This window comes from Meles meles, chromosome 2, assembly GCF_922984935.1.
Source record: "Meles meles chromosome 2, mMelMel3.1 paternal haplotype, whole genome shotgun sequence".
Lineage (NCBI taxonomy): Eukaryota > Metazoa > Chordata > Mammalia > Carnivora > Mustelidae > Meles > Meles meles.
Genome location: NC_060067.1, coordinates 37,873,973 through 37,893,593, shown reverse-complemented (window position 1 = coordinate 37,893,593; position 19,621 = coordinate 37,873,973). Strand labels below are relative to the sequence as shown.

Sequence of the window (19,621 nt, the reverse complement as noted above, 5' to 3'; positions counted from 1 at the left end):
ATATGTATCAAGGTGAAATAAAAGTATAAAATACAGCTTGGACATTTTTTCTATTGAAATTTATTTTAAAGAGTTTTTGAAAGCTGTCTAAAGGGATAAACAAGCTATTTGGAAATCTCCCTGAAGAAAGTATGATATGGTAGAAAGATTATAGACTTGCATTAGAAAGACTTGGGCTCAGAGTTGAGCTCCATCTTTAAGCAGCTGTGGAATCTTAGGCAAGTTACTTGACCTTTCTGATCCTCTGATCTCTCCACTTCAACGTGGAAGCAGTCATTCATAATGTTACAAGGATCAGATGAATTAGTGGCATATAATGAGTCCATGTCCCTCCCTCTCGCGTGGAAGAGCTGGTGACGCCGGATAACAGAGTTTCTTGTAATAGACACACTGAAATTAGCGGAAGACGAATCCTAGAAGGAGCCTACTAAACAGCCCTACCCTGGTATTCAAACAAATTAGCAGAGATGAGAAGAATGATGGAACATCCCTTCAAAATAGTTACATGAAAAGCCTACAGAAAGTTCTCATCCAGGAAGGGTAAAACAAGACATAAGAGTTGGTCCCAAGGATATAAGCCATTGTGGAAGGTAGGGATGGGTCCAAGGATATCCTGCCTCCAAAGATTGGGAAGGAGGAAGGAGGGATGCTCAGAGCAAACGGAGCTGTGGACAGCTAAGAACTTGGGCCCGCGGGAGCCTATGCATCTGCAGTGACCAGGGAAGGCCAGCCAGCACATGGCATCAGTGGGGGACGGGAGGAGAGAGGGACACCTGCTGTGTAACACCCACCCTGATGTCCAGCACCGAGAACCAAGGCACAGAGGTCTTTAAGCATCCGCTCCAGCATCGCGGTCCATGGTGGGTACCGGCCACAGCAGCAGTGGCGCTGTTTAGACCCAGCTGCTGCTGCTTCCCCCTGCTTCTGGAGACACTGCCTTGCACAAGGATGGCTTCACACAGCTAAAATGCAGAGCAGCGGCACTAAAACCCCGAAACCCCAGGGCAAATCTGAAATTCCGCCTGAGTCTCCCAGGCGGAGGAATTCCTTCTGGAGGAATTCAAGGGATTTGGAGCTCCATAGAGGGCACATGCAAAGCCAGATCAGTCTCTTGTGGCTGAGATTTTGACTCTAGTTGATCACCAGCAGCTGGAACCTAGGAAATATCGATGGCATACATGTTTCCATGTGGGACTCAATATTTTCCATCAGGAAAGAAAGATAATATTCAAGTGTACATTCCTGGAAATGAAACCTTTTAAATGTATTTGAAAATATCGCGTCAGTGGACTACCATCTAAGGGGAGAGAATGCTATCCATGATATTCGAAGGACTCTGAAATGTAAAATTTTTCAATTATAGATTAGGCATATACTGAAGGGGACACTGGTAATTATGTCACCCTAGACCTTCCTGAGCCCAGACCTTATTACTGGATACCCATTAATAAGGCTTCCATTTAGACAGTATTAACTGTCCAGTCTTCAGGCCCATGGTGCACCTGCCAGACTGGCTCCCAGGGCTCTCTGCTCTGTTCCCAGTTCAAAAGAGGAAACTTTGCTTAGAACTCTGGGCCAGCAGCATGCATAGGCAATTCAGCTTTTTCCCATAAGGCTTTCAAAGCAGCACTGAAAAGCTTCCCAGGATATGCACGCAGATGGGCACTTCTGAAAGAACCCTTGGACACACTGCCCAGGGCTGACCCTTGCTGGGCAGCAGGAAGAGAAGGGAGAGCCCGCTGTGGGCCAGGCATTGTGCAACAAATCAAAGCCAGGACAAGGACTCAGCCAGCTGGACAATGGCTGCGAGAAGCAGCCTCCACAGGCACCAAAATAGGACTGGAACCCACAGTTTTCAGTGTGAAGTTAGAATCTGATCTGAGTGTGGAATGTTTTGCATCTTAAATATAAACTGATGCTATTTCCATGGACACAATGTCCTCAATATCCGCTACCTTAGTAATAGGATATTTCGTAGGGTATTATTGTTTAAAAAAAAAAAAAACAAGATTGGAAGATCTAAATACTCATTGATGGGAAAGGTCTATTAATTTTTTTAAAAAGCCATTTGAAAATAGGACCAAATGTTGAGTGGTCAAGCTGGTGTGGGGCATAGTTGGTTACTTTATGCTTTGTGTGTTTCTCTAGTTAATTTCACAGCCTTAGGAAAACAGACACTTGAGCAGAATTCTGTCCCACACCTTATGTGAATTAGTGATTATGGCTGGCAACTTTGTTTATATGAATACTGGTAAATTTAAAATCTCTTACAGAATAAAGCCAAGACATAAGCTAAAAATTGTTGGGCATCTCAGTACACAAATCTTTGTGGAAAGAGTAGGATGGATTTCTAAAAGTAGAATCTTAAACCTACTGCCAGATTACATGCTCAGCAAAGTTGTGCCCATTTTTATCAGTCCTCTGAGAGTGTCTGAGAGTGCCCATTTCCTTTTGCCTCTGCACCACAAGGTATTATTTCCTTCTATCAGTTTGATCAGCGAAAAGCCTTAATCACGAGTGTTTGCATTTGCAGTTCTGTGATTGTTCGTAAAGCTAGCCTTGAGCATTGTTCTCTTTCATGCTTACTGGCCCTTGTTTTTCTGCCTCTGTGAATTACCAGCTCCTGTCCTTTGTCCATTTTCCCAGTGCTTTGTAAGAACTCTGTGTAAATGTTTTCAGCATTAGCATTCTCTTCCCTCTGGACTTCTGGGACACTCCTCTACTCTTCCTCCTCCTGCTCCCATGCCCTCACTCCAGGTTGGTGGTCCTCAGCCCTGCTCCCTTTCCACTCAGTCACTCCCCCTTAAGCTATCTAACTTGTACAGACATTCGACTGCCCTCCTAGAAAGCTCTCCAAGGAGCAAGGACCATGAACGCCTTCGTGTCACCAATCATCCCAGCTTGCTGGGGACTGAGGAGGTTTCTATGACTTTCAGTTGTCTAACCGGGAGACGGTCCTGAGCAAACTGGTCACCCTGCCGAGTTAGGAGCTCAGTATTTGTGGAATGACTGCATGAGGACCTCGGGGGCTACTTTTCCAGCTGGATTACTCTTCTGACTTACAGATCCCTATCTGTCATTGCTCTATGGACAGCACCACTGAAATAAAAGCATCTCACTTCCAATATGTTCAAAGTGCTCTCCCCACTCTTTTCCAAGCCAACCCCCGCCCTGCCAAGCCCTTGCTCTTTTGTATCCACGTATTTCAATGATTCTCCGCTTTTTCTTTAGCATTTTGTAATCCCAGTACATGTCCTGGTTGTCAGTTTTGTGAGGCAATGGGCGACCATTAGGGTCATAATCTGTATTGGGAAACTGATGCCAGTGAAAGGCCAGCTGCAGGACAGTTCTATCTCCCGTGGCTCTGCTCTCCAGTCCTTTCATAGCTTCCCTTGCTGGGATGGTTCTAGAGTCAGAGTGTGTCCAGCATTTTCCAGGTAATAAAACTTCCTTATGCACAAAACCACATTGTAATAAGTAAAAAAGTAGATTATTGATATAATTATTAATATAAGTTTAGCAGTGGGGGTCAGTATGCAAATAACTATAGTTAAACCATAAAAAAGGTAAAACTATACTTTGATTATGTAAATTAGATCAAAGCAGTCATGTATTCTGTTGCATATTTTACAGAATTGGTAGATCATTTGAGCCAGGACTTTATCCTCTCGGTTCATTTTATGATGAATTGGCCAGAAACACCAGAACTTTCACGACAAAATTTGCTCTGTATTGTTCATTGGGCTGGTCGTAGTCTGCTCTAGCATATCACCACACCAAATTAGTCAGGCTAACATGACAAAATACCATAGAATGGGTGGCTTAAACCACAGAAATGTCTTTTCTCACTGTTTTGGCATTGACGATCCAAGTTCAGGGTGCCAACGGCCGGAGTCTGTTGAGAACACTTCCTGGCCTGTAGACAGCTTCCTTCTGGCTGTGTCCCCATGAGCCAAAGAAAATTCTTGCCTTTCTTCCTCTTCTTATAAGGGCACCCATTCTGTTGGCGGCTCCAAGCTCCACCCTGATGACCTCATTTAACCCTGATCATGGCCTTAAAGACCCCATGTCAATTACATGGGGGGGGGGGGGCTCAACATAATGAATTCCGGGAGACGCGATTCAGTCCAAAGCAGCGCTGGGCTTTTGCAGCATAACTGAATTTCAGTAACTCAGTTCCTTCAAACATGGCTATTTACACACAGGTAATGACACAAATTGCTCCATTTTTTAAAACTTATTTTTACCTGAGGGCTGTCAGCTGCCTCTACAGCACTGCCTGGAATTCTCCATGAAGGTTCACTCCACACATCTGTTGCTGTAGCTCCAGCCATCGGTGACAGTTCACCCAGCAGAGTTCATTTAAGCCTCTTTTTCTCGCCCCCTCCCTGAGAATGGAGGAATTTATCCTTACGGGACTCTGTCTTGCCTCACCTTCTTCCCACCTGTAAGCAAACAGCTACCCACGCTTTTTGTCCTGTCTTCTGCTTTTCTTTTTTTCAATCGTGAGATACTTCCTTCCCTTCTCTAGCTATCCAGCTGTACTTCTCGGGATTGATATCTAGTCCGTGGATGTATGTATGTTTCTCTAAAAACTATATATTTGAGTAAAGTGGTGGTGCCTTACACATCGCCACGTGCTTTACATCTCCCAAAGTGCTTTCACTTTCACTTGTAGGACGTGCTTGATTCTCTCAACAAACCAGGGTAGATGAGTGGCCAGACGAATACACAAAGCCTAGAGGAATCTCTCCACATCCAGGTGTGAAGGCTGAGACTCAAAAGAGTGAAGCAACTCGCTGAGGTCATTCCTGACCTTTGCCTTTCCCAACCTCAAAATCTTCTGATCAACATATAGATCATTTGTGTGCAGGAATAGATCTTTTTGTCTATATATTTTATTTCAGAAATCCATTTTTGTGGCACGTGAAACACAGGTACGTTATGTACAAACGGTAGGAGATGGGCGTATTTGTTTGCCCATAGATGGCTGCCAGTAAATGTCTGATCAGAATATAGCTGTTAATTCCATCACAGGTAGCTAGATAATTGCACACTCTAGGTGCTAAGCGTATCTGCTAACATCTGTTCTTGGCAACCCTCATACAAGCGTCCATCTCTAATGGTGAAGAGATGAACAGTTTTCTAAAGATACTACCTTGATGTCTTTTGGTGCCAAAAGTTATGACGTCTCTTAAAGATCTTATCCAGACTGTCTTTAGTGAGGACGTTATTGAATTCTAACAGATAAGTTAGAAGTGTCACAATCTGCTTTCTGCGAGCTGGAGACCCCACTGTGGGCATAATTTAAGTCAGGGCAGAGGGCAGCCCACCAAGGCCCCAGCTCAAATAGGCAGAGAGTAAAGTCTCTCCACCCCTACCTTCCTGTTCTAGTTAGTCCGCTGATTCAAATGCTAATCTCACCCAGAAACACCCTTAGGCACACACCCAGAAATAACCTTTGATCAAATAGCTGGGCGCCTCTTAAAACTGACGTGTAAAATGAACCATCACATTCCCTTCTCTGCATTTACTCTTGCTTCTTAGGACATAGGAAACAATGTTAGAGTAAGTTGCAATTCACAGCTAATAAAGTACTTTCCATTGTGTTTATATTTAAAAATGTCAAAGTCAATTGTGAACGTGCTTGTTGACTTTTAAAAAATATTGAGAAAATAGTCTTAAGTGTGGGAAGCGGATTCTGATCCTTTAGCTTTGGTCAGTTGACCTTACTCGGTAACAGAGTTCCGTGAAGGGGGGCTGGGATTGATCGCAACCATTTTGGTCCCTTTGCCCAACAATAAATCAGGCAAAAAGAATGTCAAAGGCCATAACCCAGGATCACTGAACGTGCCGTAGTCCTTGTGAACAGTGCCCCTTGGAGGTGTGTGGCTCAGAAACTGCATGGCTACCGATGGTGGTCCAGTCAAGGGCATGGGCTAGAAGAGTCATCACAAGCCAGTAAGTGACCTGAATGCACTTTTAGAAGGGAGCATAGCACAATAACTTGCTGAAGGAGAAAGAATGACATTGTTGAATTAAAAGCACCATATGTGAGGCATGTGGGTGGCTCAGTGGGTTAAGCCTCTGCCTTGGGCTCAGGTCATGATCTCAGGGTCCTGGGATTGAGCCCCACATCGGGCTCTCTGCTGAGCGGGGAACCTGCTTCCCCCCTCTTTATGCCTGCTGCTGTGCCTACTTATGATCTCTCTCTCTGTCAAATAAATAAATAAAAGCTTAAAAAAAAAAAGAAAGAAAGCTCCATGTTCAAGTGCTGGTGCCTGGGTGTCTTTTTTTTTTTTTTTTTTTTAGATTTTATTTATTTATTTGACAGAGAGAGAGGGATCACAAGTAGGCAGAGAGGAGGGGGGTGGGGAGGTGTGGAGCAGGCTCCCTGCTCAGCCGAGAGCCGGATGCGGGGCTTGATCCCAGGGCCCTGGGATCATGACCTGAGCCTAAGGCAGAGGCTTAACCCACTGAGCCACCCAGGTGCCCCGGGTGTCTTTTTAAAGAAGCAGTCTGAGGCAAGCCCGCTAAGGTCTGTGAGATAGGGTCTTCTTGTATAACTCTACTTGCTTCACACAATCTTGAGGGAAAGTGTATACATAAATGTGTGTAAGGTCTTACAGGTGAGATAAACACAACACCAGGCGAGGTAGGCACAAGGCAAGATTTATTAAAGGCGCCCTGGGGCGAGGTTCCAAGACTCCAAAGAGGAGAGTCAGGGAAGTCGCTCCCGGAAGCGGTCGAGTGGGTCTTTTACCTGGGTTAAGACAGGGAATAGGTTCACAGCCATATAAGGTATGGTATTCGGGGATTGGAGGGTTGGGGGAGTCCTGATGTTCCGGTTTCTTGCATAGGTATCAGGTTACTTGTGGACACCTGACCTGGGCATACATCCTTATTGTGGGAGAGTCAAGGGTTGGGGGGGGGGGGGGGCTGCAAGATGGCAGCCCGGCGGTCATTTTTATTGTTTCTCCTACATTCCGGGAGCCCCCGACCCAACAATGTGGGTTTTGTTTTAATCAATAAAAGGGATGCTTACGGGAGGAAGGAACGGCCCACCTGCCTCACATCAGTGACTGAGTTAGGGGACCCAGGTGTTTAATGGAGTTCTGCTTCAGCCTGTGATAGTTCCACTGCGGGGGGCGATCTCTCCCTTTCCTTCCAGCTGCCCCACCCCCCCCGCCGAGTATGGGCTCATAAATAGCAGCCCGAGAGCACCTGTCCGACTGCCTACAAAGCCTGGCATCCACAACCCCCCAAAGCCTGCCCTTTCCGGGTATCCCACAACGCAGTAAGAGCAAAAACAGTAGAACTCACCCATGCCTTTTTGCTACAAGGTAAACTGCATACCGTCAGTCTCAGACCCTGAAGAGTCTCACTCCCAAGCGCAGGCAGAACAAACTGCATGTGAAGAGCAAAGGGGGGTGAGGGAGAATTGGTGTTGGCCCAACAGAGAAGAAAAATCAGTTATGAGGAAAGAAAATGTTATCGTTAAGCCTTTAAAAACAATGGCTTAGACGTATCTATATCAGCATATAAAGAATGAAAGGGAGACAGAAAAAAAAGAGAGTCCTTTTACATTTAAGTTCCTGGTTGCAAAGAATTTAAAAATTCAGATTTTTTTAAATTGAGATAAAATTCATATAATATAAAATTAACCATGTGAGGGTGCCTCGGTGTCTCCGTTGCTTAAGCATCTGTCTCTTGATTTGGGCTCAGGTCATGATCTTGGGATGGTGAGATGGAGCCCCAAGTCGGGCTCCACGCTGAACTTGGAGTCTGCGTAAAATTCTCTCCATCTCCCTCTCTTTCTGCCCCTCCCCACCTGCATGCACATGCTGTCTCAAAAAAGAATTTTTTTCATTAATCATCTTAATGTGAACAATTCAGTGGCACTTAGCACTTTACAGTGTTGGGCAACCATGACTTCTATATAGTTCCCGAAGCATCTGAAAGTATATCTTGTGCTAGAATTTTATACGCAGAAACTACTGGAAAAATAGGAGATTTTCTTGGGCTTTTCAACCATTTGAACTTAACTCCCTGATTGTATTTGAGAACTCAATTGGATTGTCTCTACTTGCCTAACATATCTTCAGTGTCGAAGAATGGATAATTTAAATGTTTTCACAGTTGATTAGTAGGTGGGAGAGGTGATTATGGATTTCTGCAGACAGGAGAAATCCCATATATTTATGTTCATATGCATACTGACAGTGCATTAAGCGATTCGACAAAAAGTTGAGAATTGTTTCAGACATACGCATTTCTTCCATACAAGATCACTCAGGCAGACTGATCAGCGGTGTCGTTAATAAAAATGGACCTCCATGCAAAATTGAATGTAGTCCCTCAGCTTGCCACCAAATTTCTCCTACAAAGTGACAAAGTTAGTTTAACAGAGCAAAAATTCACCTTCTAGAGCACTGGGGTCAGAAGGATGTAGACTGATTGTTTCTCTTTTGGTGGCGGGAGTGAATATTCTATTGCCAGTGGACAGAGAAGGATGCTTTCTTGCTCATACTTTCTGTAGTCATTCATGGAGACTGCCCTATGGCTCCAGACCTAAAGAATCATCTGATTAGGAAAACAAGATGGACACCATCTTGGTACCTTGAATCTGACTGCTAGTCTATCAGGCATGGTCCTGTATCTCTACCCCTACTCTGAGCCATCAACCATATGAGCTGGAATTTGCAACCAAGTTAACGGACTCTTTGTCTAAGTTGACTATCTCTAGTCCTGTAGATACAGGCATGCTTTGTGTGTTACTACTGTAACCACATAGAACCCAAAAAATCTTCCTGAAAAACGGGATGGCAAACTCTTCTTTTGCTACTTCTCTTTTTTGCTATTTCTCAAATAGCAAGATAAGACTAAGGCAGAATCCTGCCTTGGACTCCTGAAAAGTCATTGCTTCATGATTTCTGAGCGTTCCACCTAAAGGAAGAATCAATAAAAGGAAAAGACTTGGGGAGAACAATCCAATAAGAAACTTTAAACCTGTAGCACATTATTACTTTTCTAAAGTTCTATATTACCACTTTATATATAGTAAGAGCTCGATATATATTTGTTATTTGAATTGGATGAGGGTATTTTTTCTTCTTTAGTATCTCTACTCTAAAATACATTTTGCCTTACCATATCGATCAAATAATTGTAGTATTTGGTGCCAGCAGTTCCACTCAAATAATTATTTTTGAGTAGCCTTCGATTTTTCTAATGATCTGCTGTGTTCCTCATCCTGCCCCTTCAATGTCTACTAACTATTAGTCATGAGACCACGTGTGCATTGCCCATAGCAGTGTCTCAAATTCTAGATTCATTTTAATCTCATTTTAAAATGCATATTCCTGGGCCGCCAACCACAGTGCTCTTTAGGTCTGAGAATTGATCTCGGAACCTGCATTTTAACAAGCACCCCAAGTGACTGAGGTGCGGGTAATCCATGGTGCATGCTTTAGAAACTAAGCCATAGATTTGATGATGCTGCCCTAGACTCCAGGACCGGCCTTAGGGCAGAAGGACAAAGAATCAGCCATTAGTTCATTGTGGGCGCAGTGATGATGGTCCTGCGCTGGGACACAGTCTTGTCTCATGAAGTCATTACTTTGTCCTCCTTCCTACTCCGTACCCCAAATCCAGCTGGTCTTGCCCTATATCTTGGTAGCTGGGTGCATGGTACCCCTGGGCTTCGGTGGCGGCTAGATGGAGAAGTGTCAATTACTAAACCCCATATGTAATGATCTGGCTGCCCACCAGATCCTCCACCCATGGCTAAACTCTGCTGAACGCCTCCAGTGGCTACTGCTTCCAAGTCTTCTTACTCTCTACCTTGCCCATGCAGGTTTTCTGGATGGCTCTTCCCCACACTAAAACCTCACTCCTCATGACAGACAGTCCTGACAGAACATGCAGATCACCCTTTACCCAGAACTAGCCAACAGGAATAGGATAATCCCCAGTCTGGCTAGCCTTCAAAATATCATCTCCCTTTGTGTATCTGGCAGAATGAGAGGTCATACCTGCTCATTTACTCAAGTTTAACATGAGAGAGTTCAGAAGAGGAACATTAAGTGAGAATAAAATGATGGTTGTCAGAGGGAAGGCAGTGAAGAAATGGATGAAATGGGTGAAGGGGATTAAGAGGTACAAGCTACCAGGTGGAAAATAAATAAGACACGGGAATGCAGTGTACAGCATAGGGAATATAGCCCATAATATTCTAACAACTTTGCATGATGACAGATGGTAACCAGACTTATTGTGGTGACCATTTTGTAATGTATACAAACATCGAGTCACTATGCCGTACAGCTGAAACTAATGCAATATCATCTGTCAATTATTCCTTGACAAAACAGAAAGTGAGAAACAACTCAAAATAACATAATCTTTGTTGCATACAGCCTGTTGTCAAGTATAGCCCAAAGTAAATGCAGATTGAAATTAAAGTGTTCTCATTTGGCCTTCAGGCTTGTACAGTGAGTTAGGGTTAGAACACCCTTATTTCAAAAGAACCCTGTGTAGACCCTCGTTTACCATGCTGAAATAAAGGATACCAAAGCAGGGCTGTCCCTCCATCCAAGGCCCTTCCAGAGGGCCTTTATGTAGCCAAAGAGGACAAGTAAGTTGTACCTCCCTCCTGCCTGGTCTCTGAGGCTAGTACTGAGGAGACCTGAGCTTGAAAAGGTGAGTGCAGTTAGCCTCTGTCAGCGGGAGTGAGCCAGTTAGATGAGATGGGTCATGTCCAAGGAGATAAAGCATGGCCCAACCAGGGATGTGTTTAGACAGGACTTATTAAAAGACTACAGGCTGAAATGAAGGTTGCAGACAAGACTAGCGCCCTCCCAAATTGTTACTTCACCTCTTGTGAGCCGAAATATTATCTCTGAATACAAGAGGAAGCTTCAGCTAAGAATAGAACAGTCTAGGAGCACCTGGGTGGTGCAGTTAGTTAAGAACCCGATTCTTGGTTTCGGCTCAGGTCATGATCTCAGGGTAGTGAGATGGACCCCCTCGTCAGGCTCTGTGCTCCGTGCAAAATCTGCTTGAGATTCTCTGTTCTGTCGCTCTGCTCCTCCTTTTCATGCTCTCTCTCTCTCCTCCCCCTCCTTCCCTTTCTCTCTAAAATAAATAAATAAACCTTTTTAAAAAATAATAGAACAGTCTAAAGATTTCTTCTCTATTTTGGTTCACTCATTTATTTAACAAACAGGATTTTTTAAAAAAAATTTTCTATGCATCTCTGGTCTCAACCCTTATGGGGCTTACCATCTCACAATAGAGTTTAGGTTATGAATTTAGCTTGAACACAGACCTACCCGGGACTTTAATTCTCTCACTTATCTGTATGAGGCGAAAAAAACACTGTGGATATTACAGTGATAGGCAGTAGACGTAGTAAGAAGTGCCCCCCAAGGAAGCCAAGCCTCAATTCACTTTCCAATGGGGAAACAGAGCTTGAAGCTTATGGTAAAGGTGCTAGGCAACAGGACGAAAGGATGAAGGTGCCCACAGATTAAAGAGAAATCTTCCCATGGACACCATAAAACAAACCAAGTTGTCTGGGATGGCATAGATTCGTCTTAGGGTTCCATTATGTCCTTTCCTTGTTTCTACAAGGCATTGAAGAGTAATTTAAATACCACATGCCATATAAGGTAATACTTTTATTAGCTTAAACCAGTGGTTCAGCCACCTGGACGACCTGCTAAAGCACTGATTGCTCGGCAAGACCCCGCGAGTTTCTGACTCCGTGGGTCTGCAATAGGACCTGGGGGTTTGCAGAACTAGTAAGTCCCAGGTGTTGCCAATGCTGCTGGTCTGAGGACCACACTTTGAGGACCTCAGGCTTAAACAGACTTCTAGAGGAAGCTTGAGAAGTGTTGTTACACAAAGCAGCGTAGGCAGCATCACTAGATTTAAGATCTTTCTGTGCCCGCTGTTTCTCTGACTACAAAATAATAATGTGTGCCACAAAAATAAAGTTTTAATAAAGCAATAAATTCAGGGGCACCTGACTGGCTCAGTCGGTGGAACATGTGACTCTTGGTCTCAGGATGGTGAGTTCAAGTCCCATATTGAGTGCAGAGATCACTAAAAAAAAAAAAAAAACTTTAAAAAATTCATAAAACAACCTAAGTAAATGTAAAGCCACCCAAAGATAGCCATCGATGATACTGCTGTGCATTCTTATAAATTTTTCTTATGTATATGTTTATATATAATTATATATACAATATTTTCTTGTGTATATATATATGTAATATATATAAAACATTGGAATCATCTTATACATATTATTTTGTAACATACCTTTTCACTTAATAGTATATTATAAACATCTTTTTTTTTTTAAGATTTTATTTATTTATTTGACAGAGAGATCACCAGTAGGCAGAGAGGCAGGCGGAGAGAGAGATAGGAGGAAGCAGGCTCCCTGATAAGCAGAGAGCCCAATGTGGGTCTCGATCCCAGGACCCTGGGATCATGACCTGAGCCGAAGGCAGAGGCTTTAAACCACTGAGCCACCCAGGCGCCCCTATAAACATCTTCTATGATCCAGCAATTGCACTACTAGGTATTTATCCAAAGGATACAAAAATACTGATTGGAAGGGATATATACACCCCAATATTTATAGCAGCATTAGCAACAATAGCCAAATTATGGAAAGAGCCCAAATGTCCATCAACTAGATGAATGGATAAAGAAGATGTAGTACACACACACACACACACACACACACACACACACACACACACACACACACAGGAATATTACTCAGCCATAAAAAAGAATGAAATCGTTCCATTTGCAATGACATGGATGGAGCTAGACAGTATTATGCCAGGCAAAATAAGTCAGTCAGAGAAAGACAAATACCATATGATTTTACTCGTAAGTGGAATTTAAGAAACAAAACTAATGAACATAGGGAGAAAAAGGAAAAAAATAGAGGCAAACCAGAAAACGGACTCTTAACTATAAACAAGAAACTGGTGGAGGGAAGGCAGTGGGGCAATGGGTTAAATGAGTGATGGGGAAGAAGGAGGGCTCTTGTGATGAGCCCTGGGTCTTGTATATAAGTGATAAATCACTAATTCTACACCGGAAACTAATATTACACTGTATGTTAACTAACTAGAATTTAAATAAAAACTTGGAAAAAAACCTTTCTACGTCAATACAGTTCTAGAACATGATTTGCTGTATCCTCTGAATAGAGGTACTATAGTACATTTAAATGTTCCCATTTGCAGGACACTTAGGTTGTTTTGCCAAGTCCTTCCTATTAAAGTGGTATCAGCATAAATATTCTGGTAAATCTTTATGCAAGTCCTTAATTATTTTCTAAAGACAATATCCCAGAAGAAAAATTGCCAAGTCCACAGTTATATAGATTTTTAAGGCTTTTAATACATTCTGCCAGAATACTCTTCAGTGAAATATTGGATCAATTTACACACCCACCAGCACCGTGGGGGATCTTCTCACACTTTCACATAACACCAAGCATGTTTTCCTTTCCCAGTTTAATGAAGGGAAAGTGATATCTTACTTATATTTTTAGTTAAGTGGGGTCCATAGTAGTATCCGATTCAGTGATTTCCTACTTTCATTTGTACCTTCGAAAATCTAACTCATCACAAAGCAATTTTTTTGTTTGAGAGTTTACGTGTTTGCTGTTTCATAGAACCCAGCATGCCTTTTGTCTTTGTCATGGACAAACAAACAAAAATCTCAGAGTAGAACAACTTTTGTTGTATTTTGTAAACTTTGGGGAAATAAACTCTGAATTTTGGATCTGTCTGATGTGATATGCAATCTCGATTTTCATTACATGAATTTATTATAACTATAACATAATTAATCTAACTGCTTATTAACTAATGCATGGGGAAAAAGTATCCACCATGATTAAAAGAGAAAAGTGATAGAACAATGTATCTTGTTTCTATTTACTATTCAATAAATATTAAATTGAACTACATAGTGTGAATACTAAAATGAATTTTCTTGGTGATACACTAACCTGAACTTTCTTATGGATACACAGGGACTGTTAGGTGAAAAGTATGGGAACATTCGAATCCCTGGAGAAGTTGAAGCCTCGGAGTTTGAAATGATTTTGGATGCTGCCATAGAGGCAAAGCTGGACACCAAGCTTCTGGAAGAGTGGTACTGTCGCGATGAGAACTCAGTGCCGGCGGCTTATTACCTCAGACCTAAATCGGAAATGCTGAAAAGCAATAAAAATGCAGTGAGTTATCTTTCTCTCCAAAATATGTTCGTGTCTATTAATTTTAGCCATCGGTCATCCACAGAAAAGGCACAGCAGACGGAAAATTACTCTTCCCTGGACCCTACATTTCTTTATAACAATAAAATCAAAAGCTAAGAAACTTTCCAATTTTTGACTTACCTTTCTTTTTGGCCTCTCAGACTCTCCTCCTGGAGTTATTTCCTTCCTTTGGAAGCTCCATTAATGGAGGTCTATTGGTGATAAACTGTGTTTACCTGAAAATACTCTTATTTTTCCCATTTGCCATAATGTGTCTACGATATTCTGGTGTATGTTATCCTTCCTATATTCATGAATTCATGCATTCTATCTGTTCTGGAAAGTTCTCAGTTATCATCTCATCAAATAATGTCTTTCCTCTATTCCCTCTGTTCTTTATTTTTTGTACTATAATTGAGTTTACACTGGACCATCTCAGTCTGTCCTCCATTTCTCTTGATTCTCTTTCATATTACCAATTTCCTTAGCTCTCCATGCTGCTGTCCAGAAGACTATTTTAGGTCTTTTCCAATTCAGTATTTTTTTTTCAGCTGTGTCCACTCTGTTCATGCATTAAGCTTTCAACAGTTATATTTTTGATTTGTGAAAGCTTTTGGGAGGAGAGGGCTTTTTCAAATCTGCCTAGCTATTTTTTAAGTCTCTCATTTTTTAATTCAATTATTTTTCCTTTAATATTTCATACATAGTTTATATTCTTGTATCTTATGTAGAATCCTGGAGTGAGGTTGATTCATGCATTTGTATGATGGAAATAGTATCAATGTCTCCTCTCCAACTTGGTTCCTAAATGTATTTACCATGTATCCCCTGAAACAGAATAAAGGAGGAAGAGAAAAGGGGTGGGCCTTTTCCTTGCATAGGATTCCTAGAGAGATTGAAAAGAAGGCATAGATATCCATCCCTCTTCCAAAGAGAACATCCTTGATACATTCGGTGCCAAGGAATCTCTGAGAGGACAGCTCTGACTTGGCAACAGTTCATTTAAGAACCTTGAGTATTTCATTCTGATATTTAGCATACAGCATTTTCTGCATGCAATATGAAATCATGTCAGGATCCTTAATTTTTCTTCTCCCCCCCCCCATGCATTATTCAAAGTACATAACTGCAAAAGTCTTGTGTCTATGGCTAGGAATTTTAGGGTAAATCCAAACCATTCCTCAGTTAAATATGCCAGGAGTCCATGTATTGCTGGTAAATGTAGATATCAAAAACCCTAATATCTTAAGAAACCAGGTTTAGACAGTGGTTTGGGAACCCTTGCTTATATGTTACTGTTTGGCTTGAGGTGTTCCCGTGTCATTCTAAGATCCTCCAGAGAAATTTAAGTTATTCTCTAAGTCCCACCCAATATTTCTTCATAAATTATTGTTAAATAAGTGAATGCATGAATAAGATCATCACTAAGACTCTATAAATGTTACTTGTTTGGTTGGCGGTGCTCCCATTTGTTTTCCTAGAGAATCAGAAACAAATCAAGAGACAACTAAAGACAGTTAAATGGAAACATAAGAGCACCTCTCCTTTAACTTCCTGTTCTCTTTAGAGGGTACTAAAGACATCATTTCCTTTAACTTCCTGTTCTCTTTAGAGGGTACTAAAGACATCATTTGTTATGACATTTGTATCAAACCGCAAGAGGGACTTGCTACTTAATCTGCTAGCAGTGCACCATGACCACAAGTTCTCCTGAGGACTCGCCCACTCCAAACCTGCTAGCCCCGGCCCTGAGCTTAAGGCAGATTTGTCAAAGCCGTGCACACGCCACATTGTCACCTGGTCCACAGCTGCCAGCACACCATGCCCAGCCATGCACCCCCAGCCATCATCTCACACCAGGCCCAGGCATAACTAACCATCATCACAAACCCGCCCCCCAGCCTCCTGTCCCTAGCCACCCCAGGACGTAGCCCCCAGCTGCCTTAGCACTTTGGAGATCTGGCATATGACTAGAGGCCCAGCCTAAATTTTGCTAACACCACCACCCTCATCTCAATTTCCCCAGCGGTCTTGCCCACTAAGAACTGGTCTGCCTGGGTCCCACTAACACCACTGAGAGCAAGTACAGCCCACATCAGGCAATGAGACAGTGCAGACGACTGCATTGAAAGGAAAAGTGATTCCAACACAACAGCAGGGCATAAGCAACACAGACAGGATACTCTCCTGAAGGGTCAAGTTCTGGTGAACAGGGACCACTGCGCTGCAGGGGACTCCAGGACCTCTTCTTCATAGAGTCACTACTTTCAAGAGCAGAAGACATAGCTGAGTTTCTTAACACAGAGAAACAGACACAAAAAGGCAGACAAAATGAGGAGACAGAGAAATTTACCCCAAGTGAAAGAACAGGACAAAGCCACAACCTTATTTCTAAGTGAAACAGATCTAAGTAACATGCCTGATAGAGGCTTTAAAGCAATGATCACAAGGATACTCACTGGACTTGAGAAAAGAGTGGAAGATATGAGTGAAACCTGTAACACAGAGATAAGGAATAACATAGCAGATAATATAAAGGGTTCAATAAATGAAATGAGAAACACACTTGATGGAATGAACACCAGATGGAAGAAGCAGAGGAATGAATTACTGACGTAGAAGACAGACTAATGGAAAGGAATCAAGTCCAACAAAAGAAAAAAAAAAAGAATTATGCAAAATGAGAATAGACTTAGGGAATTCAGTGATTCCATCAAACCTAATTATCATTCATATAATAGGGGTCTGAGAAGAAGAAGAAGAGAGAGAAAAGGGGACAGAAAATTTATTTGAAGAACTAGTAGATGAACACTTCCCTAATCTGGAGACGGAAACATATCCAGATCCAGGAGGCACGGAGAACACCCATCAAAGTCAACAAAAGCATACCCACACTAAGACATGTTGTAATTAAATTGGCAAAATCTAGTGATAAAGAAAGAATTTTAAAGCAGCAAGACAAAAGAAATCATAACTTACAAGGGAAAACCCACAGAGCTAGCATGAGGTTTTTCAACAGAAATTTTGCAAGTCAGAGGAAAGTGGCATGATATATTCAAAGTGCTAAATGGGAAAGATCTTCAGCCAAGAATATTCTTTCCAGCATGGCTATCATTCAGAATAGGAGGGATAAAGAGTTTCCCAGAAACACACAAACTGAAGGAGTTCATGACCATTAAACCAGCCCTCCATGAAGTATTAAAAGGGGCTCTTTGAATGGAGGGAAGAGACCAAAATTGACAGCATAAAGGTAAGAAAAACAAAAGCAGTAAATGTGAATATTTCTATTAAAAAGTCAGCCAAGGAATTCAACAAAAAGGGATATAAAATATAATAATATATACCTAAAATGTGGGGAGGGTAGGAAAAAAGAATGGGTTCAAACTTAAACGACCATCAATTGAATATAGACTGCTATATGCAAATGAGGTTATATACAAACCTAATGGTAACCACAGATCAAAACCACTAATAAATATGCAAGGAATAAAGAGAAGGAAATCCAAATATATCACTGAAAAAAATCAGCAAAACATGAAAAAAAGATAAGGAAGGATCAAAGAAACTCTTTAGAAGCAACCACAAAATACATACTAAAATGGTAATAGATACATATCTATCAATAATTACTTTGAATGTAAATAAACTAAATGCTCCAATCAAAAGAAAGGTGACAGAATAGACGAAAAACAAGACCCATATGTATGCTGCCTAAAAGAGACTCATTTTAGATCTAAAGACACCTGCAGATTGAAAGTGAGGGGATAGAGAAAGATCTATTATGCAAATGTATGTCAAAAGAAAGCCAGACTAGCAATACTTATATTGGACTTTAAACAAAGACTGTAACAGGAGAAAAAGAAGGTCCCTATGTTATAATAAAAAGTACAATCCAACAAGAAGATACAAGAATTATAAATACTTATGCACCCAACAGAGAAGCACCAAACACATAAAATCGTTCATAACAAACAAAAGGAACTAATAGATAATAACACAATAATAGTGGGGGACTTTAACACCCCACAACAATGCACAGATCATCTAAACAGAAAATTAACAATGAAACAATGGCTTTAAATGATACACTGGAACAGATTTAACAGATATATTCAGACATTCCATCTTAACACAGCAGAACACACATGCTCTTCATGTGTGAAAATGGAACATTCTCCAGAATAGTCATAAACTATGCCACGAAAAAAATTTAAAAATACAAGAATATTGAAGTCATACCATGCAACTTTTCTGACCACGATGCTATGAAACTTGAAGTCAATTACAAGCAAAAATCTGGAAAGACCACAAATACAAGGAGGTTAAGTAGCACGCTACTAAACAATGAGTGGGTCAATCAGCAAATAAAAGAAGAAATAAAAATACATAAAAGGGAAGTTTTAACAACATAGTCTACCTCAAGAAGCAAGAAAAATCTCAAATAAACAACCTAACTTTACATCTAAAGGAGCCTGAGAAAGAAAAACAAACAAAACCTAAAAGCAGTAGAAGAAAAGAAATAGTAGATAAGGGCAGATAAATTATATAGAAACTAAAAACAAACAAACAAACAAAAACCACACACACACACACACACACACACATACATAATAGAACAGAGTAATGAAACTAGGAACTTGTCCTTTGAAAAAACTCAGTAAAATTGATAAACCTCTATCCAGACTTATCAAGAAAAAAATAGAGAAAGGACTAAATAAATAAAATTACAAATGAGAGAGAAGAAATAACAACTGATACCACAGAAGTACAAACAATTATAAAAGAATATTATGGGGGGCACCTGGGTGGCTCAGTGGGTTAAAGCCTCTGTCTTTGGCTCAGGTCATGATCTCAGGGTCCTGGGATCGAGCCCCGCATCAGGCTCTCTGCTCGGCAGGGAGCCTGCTTCCTCCTCTCTCTCTGCCTGTCTCTCTGCCTACTTGTGATCTCTGTCTGTCAAATAAATAAAATCTTTTAAAAAAAAGAATATTATGAAAAAAATATGTGCCAACAAATTGGATGACCTAGAAGAAATGAATAAATTCGAGAACCATTTAAACTACCAAAACTGAAATGGAAGGAATAGAAAATTTGCAGACTGATAACCAGCAATGAAATAGAATCCAAAAAAAAAAAAAAGAAAGAAAGAAAAAAGAAAAAGAAAAAGAAAGGAAAAGTAAATGAAGGAAGGAAGGAAGGAAGGGTATCAGTAAACAAAAAAAGCTCCCAACAAACAAAAGTCCAGAGCCAGATGGTTTCACAGGGGACCGCTGCCAAACATTTATAGAAGAGTTAATACATATTCTTCTCAAACTATTCCAAAAA

At 41.3% G+C, this 19,621-nt stretch overlaps 1 protein-coding gene across 1 annotated transcript in view; it reads left to right on the top strand.

The window, feature by feature from the left end:
- NWD2 (NACHT and WD repeat domain containing 2) overlaps positions 1 to 19,621 on the top strand; it is a 187,163-nt gene that overhangs the window by 149,081 nt on the left and 18,461 nt on the right. Inside the window, exon 4 of the mRNA XM_045998572.1 lies at positions 14,072 to 14,275. Coding sequence (XP_045854528.1) covers positions 14,072 to 14,275 — 204 coding nt within the window. The remainder of the gene's footprint in view (positions 1 to 14,071; positions 14,276 to 19,621) is intronic.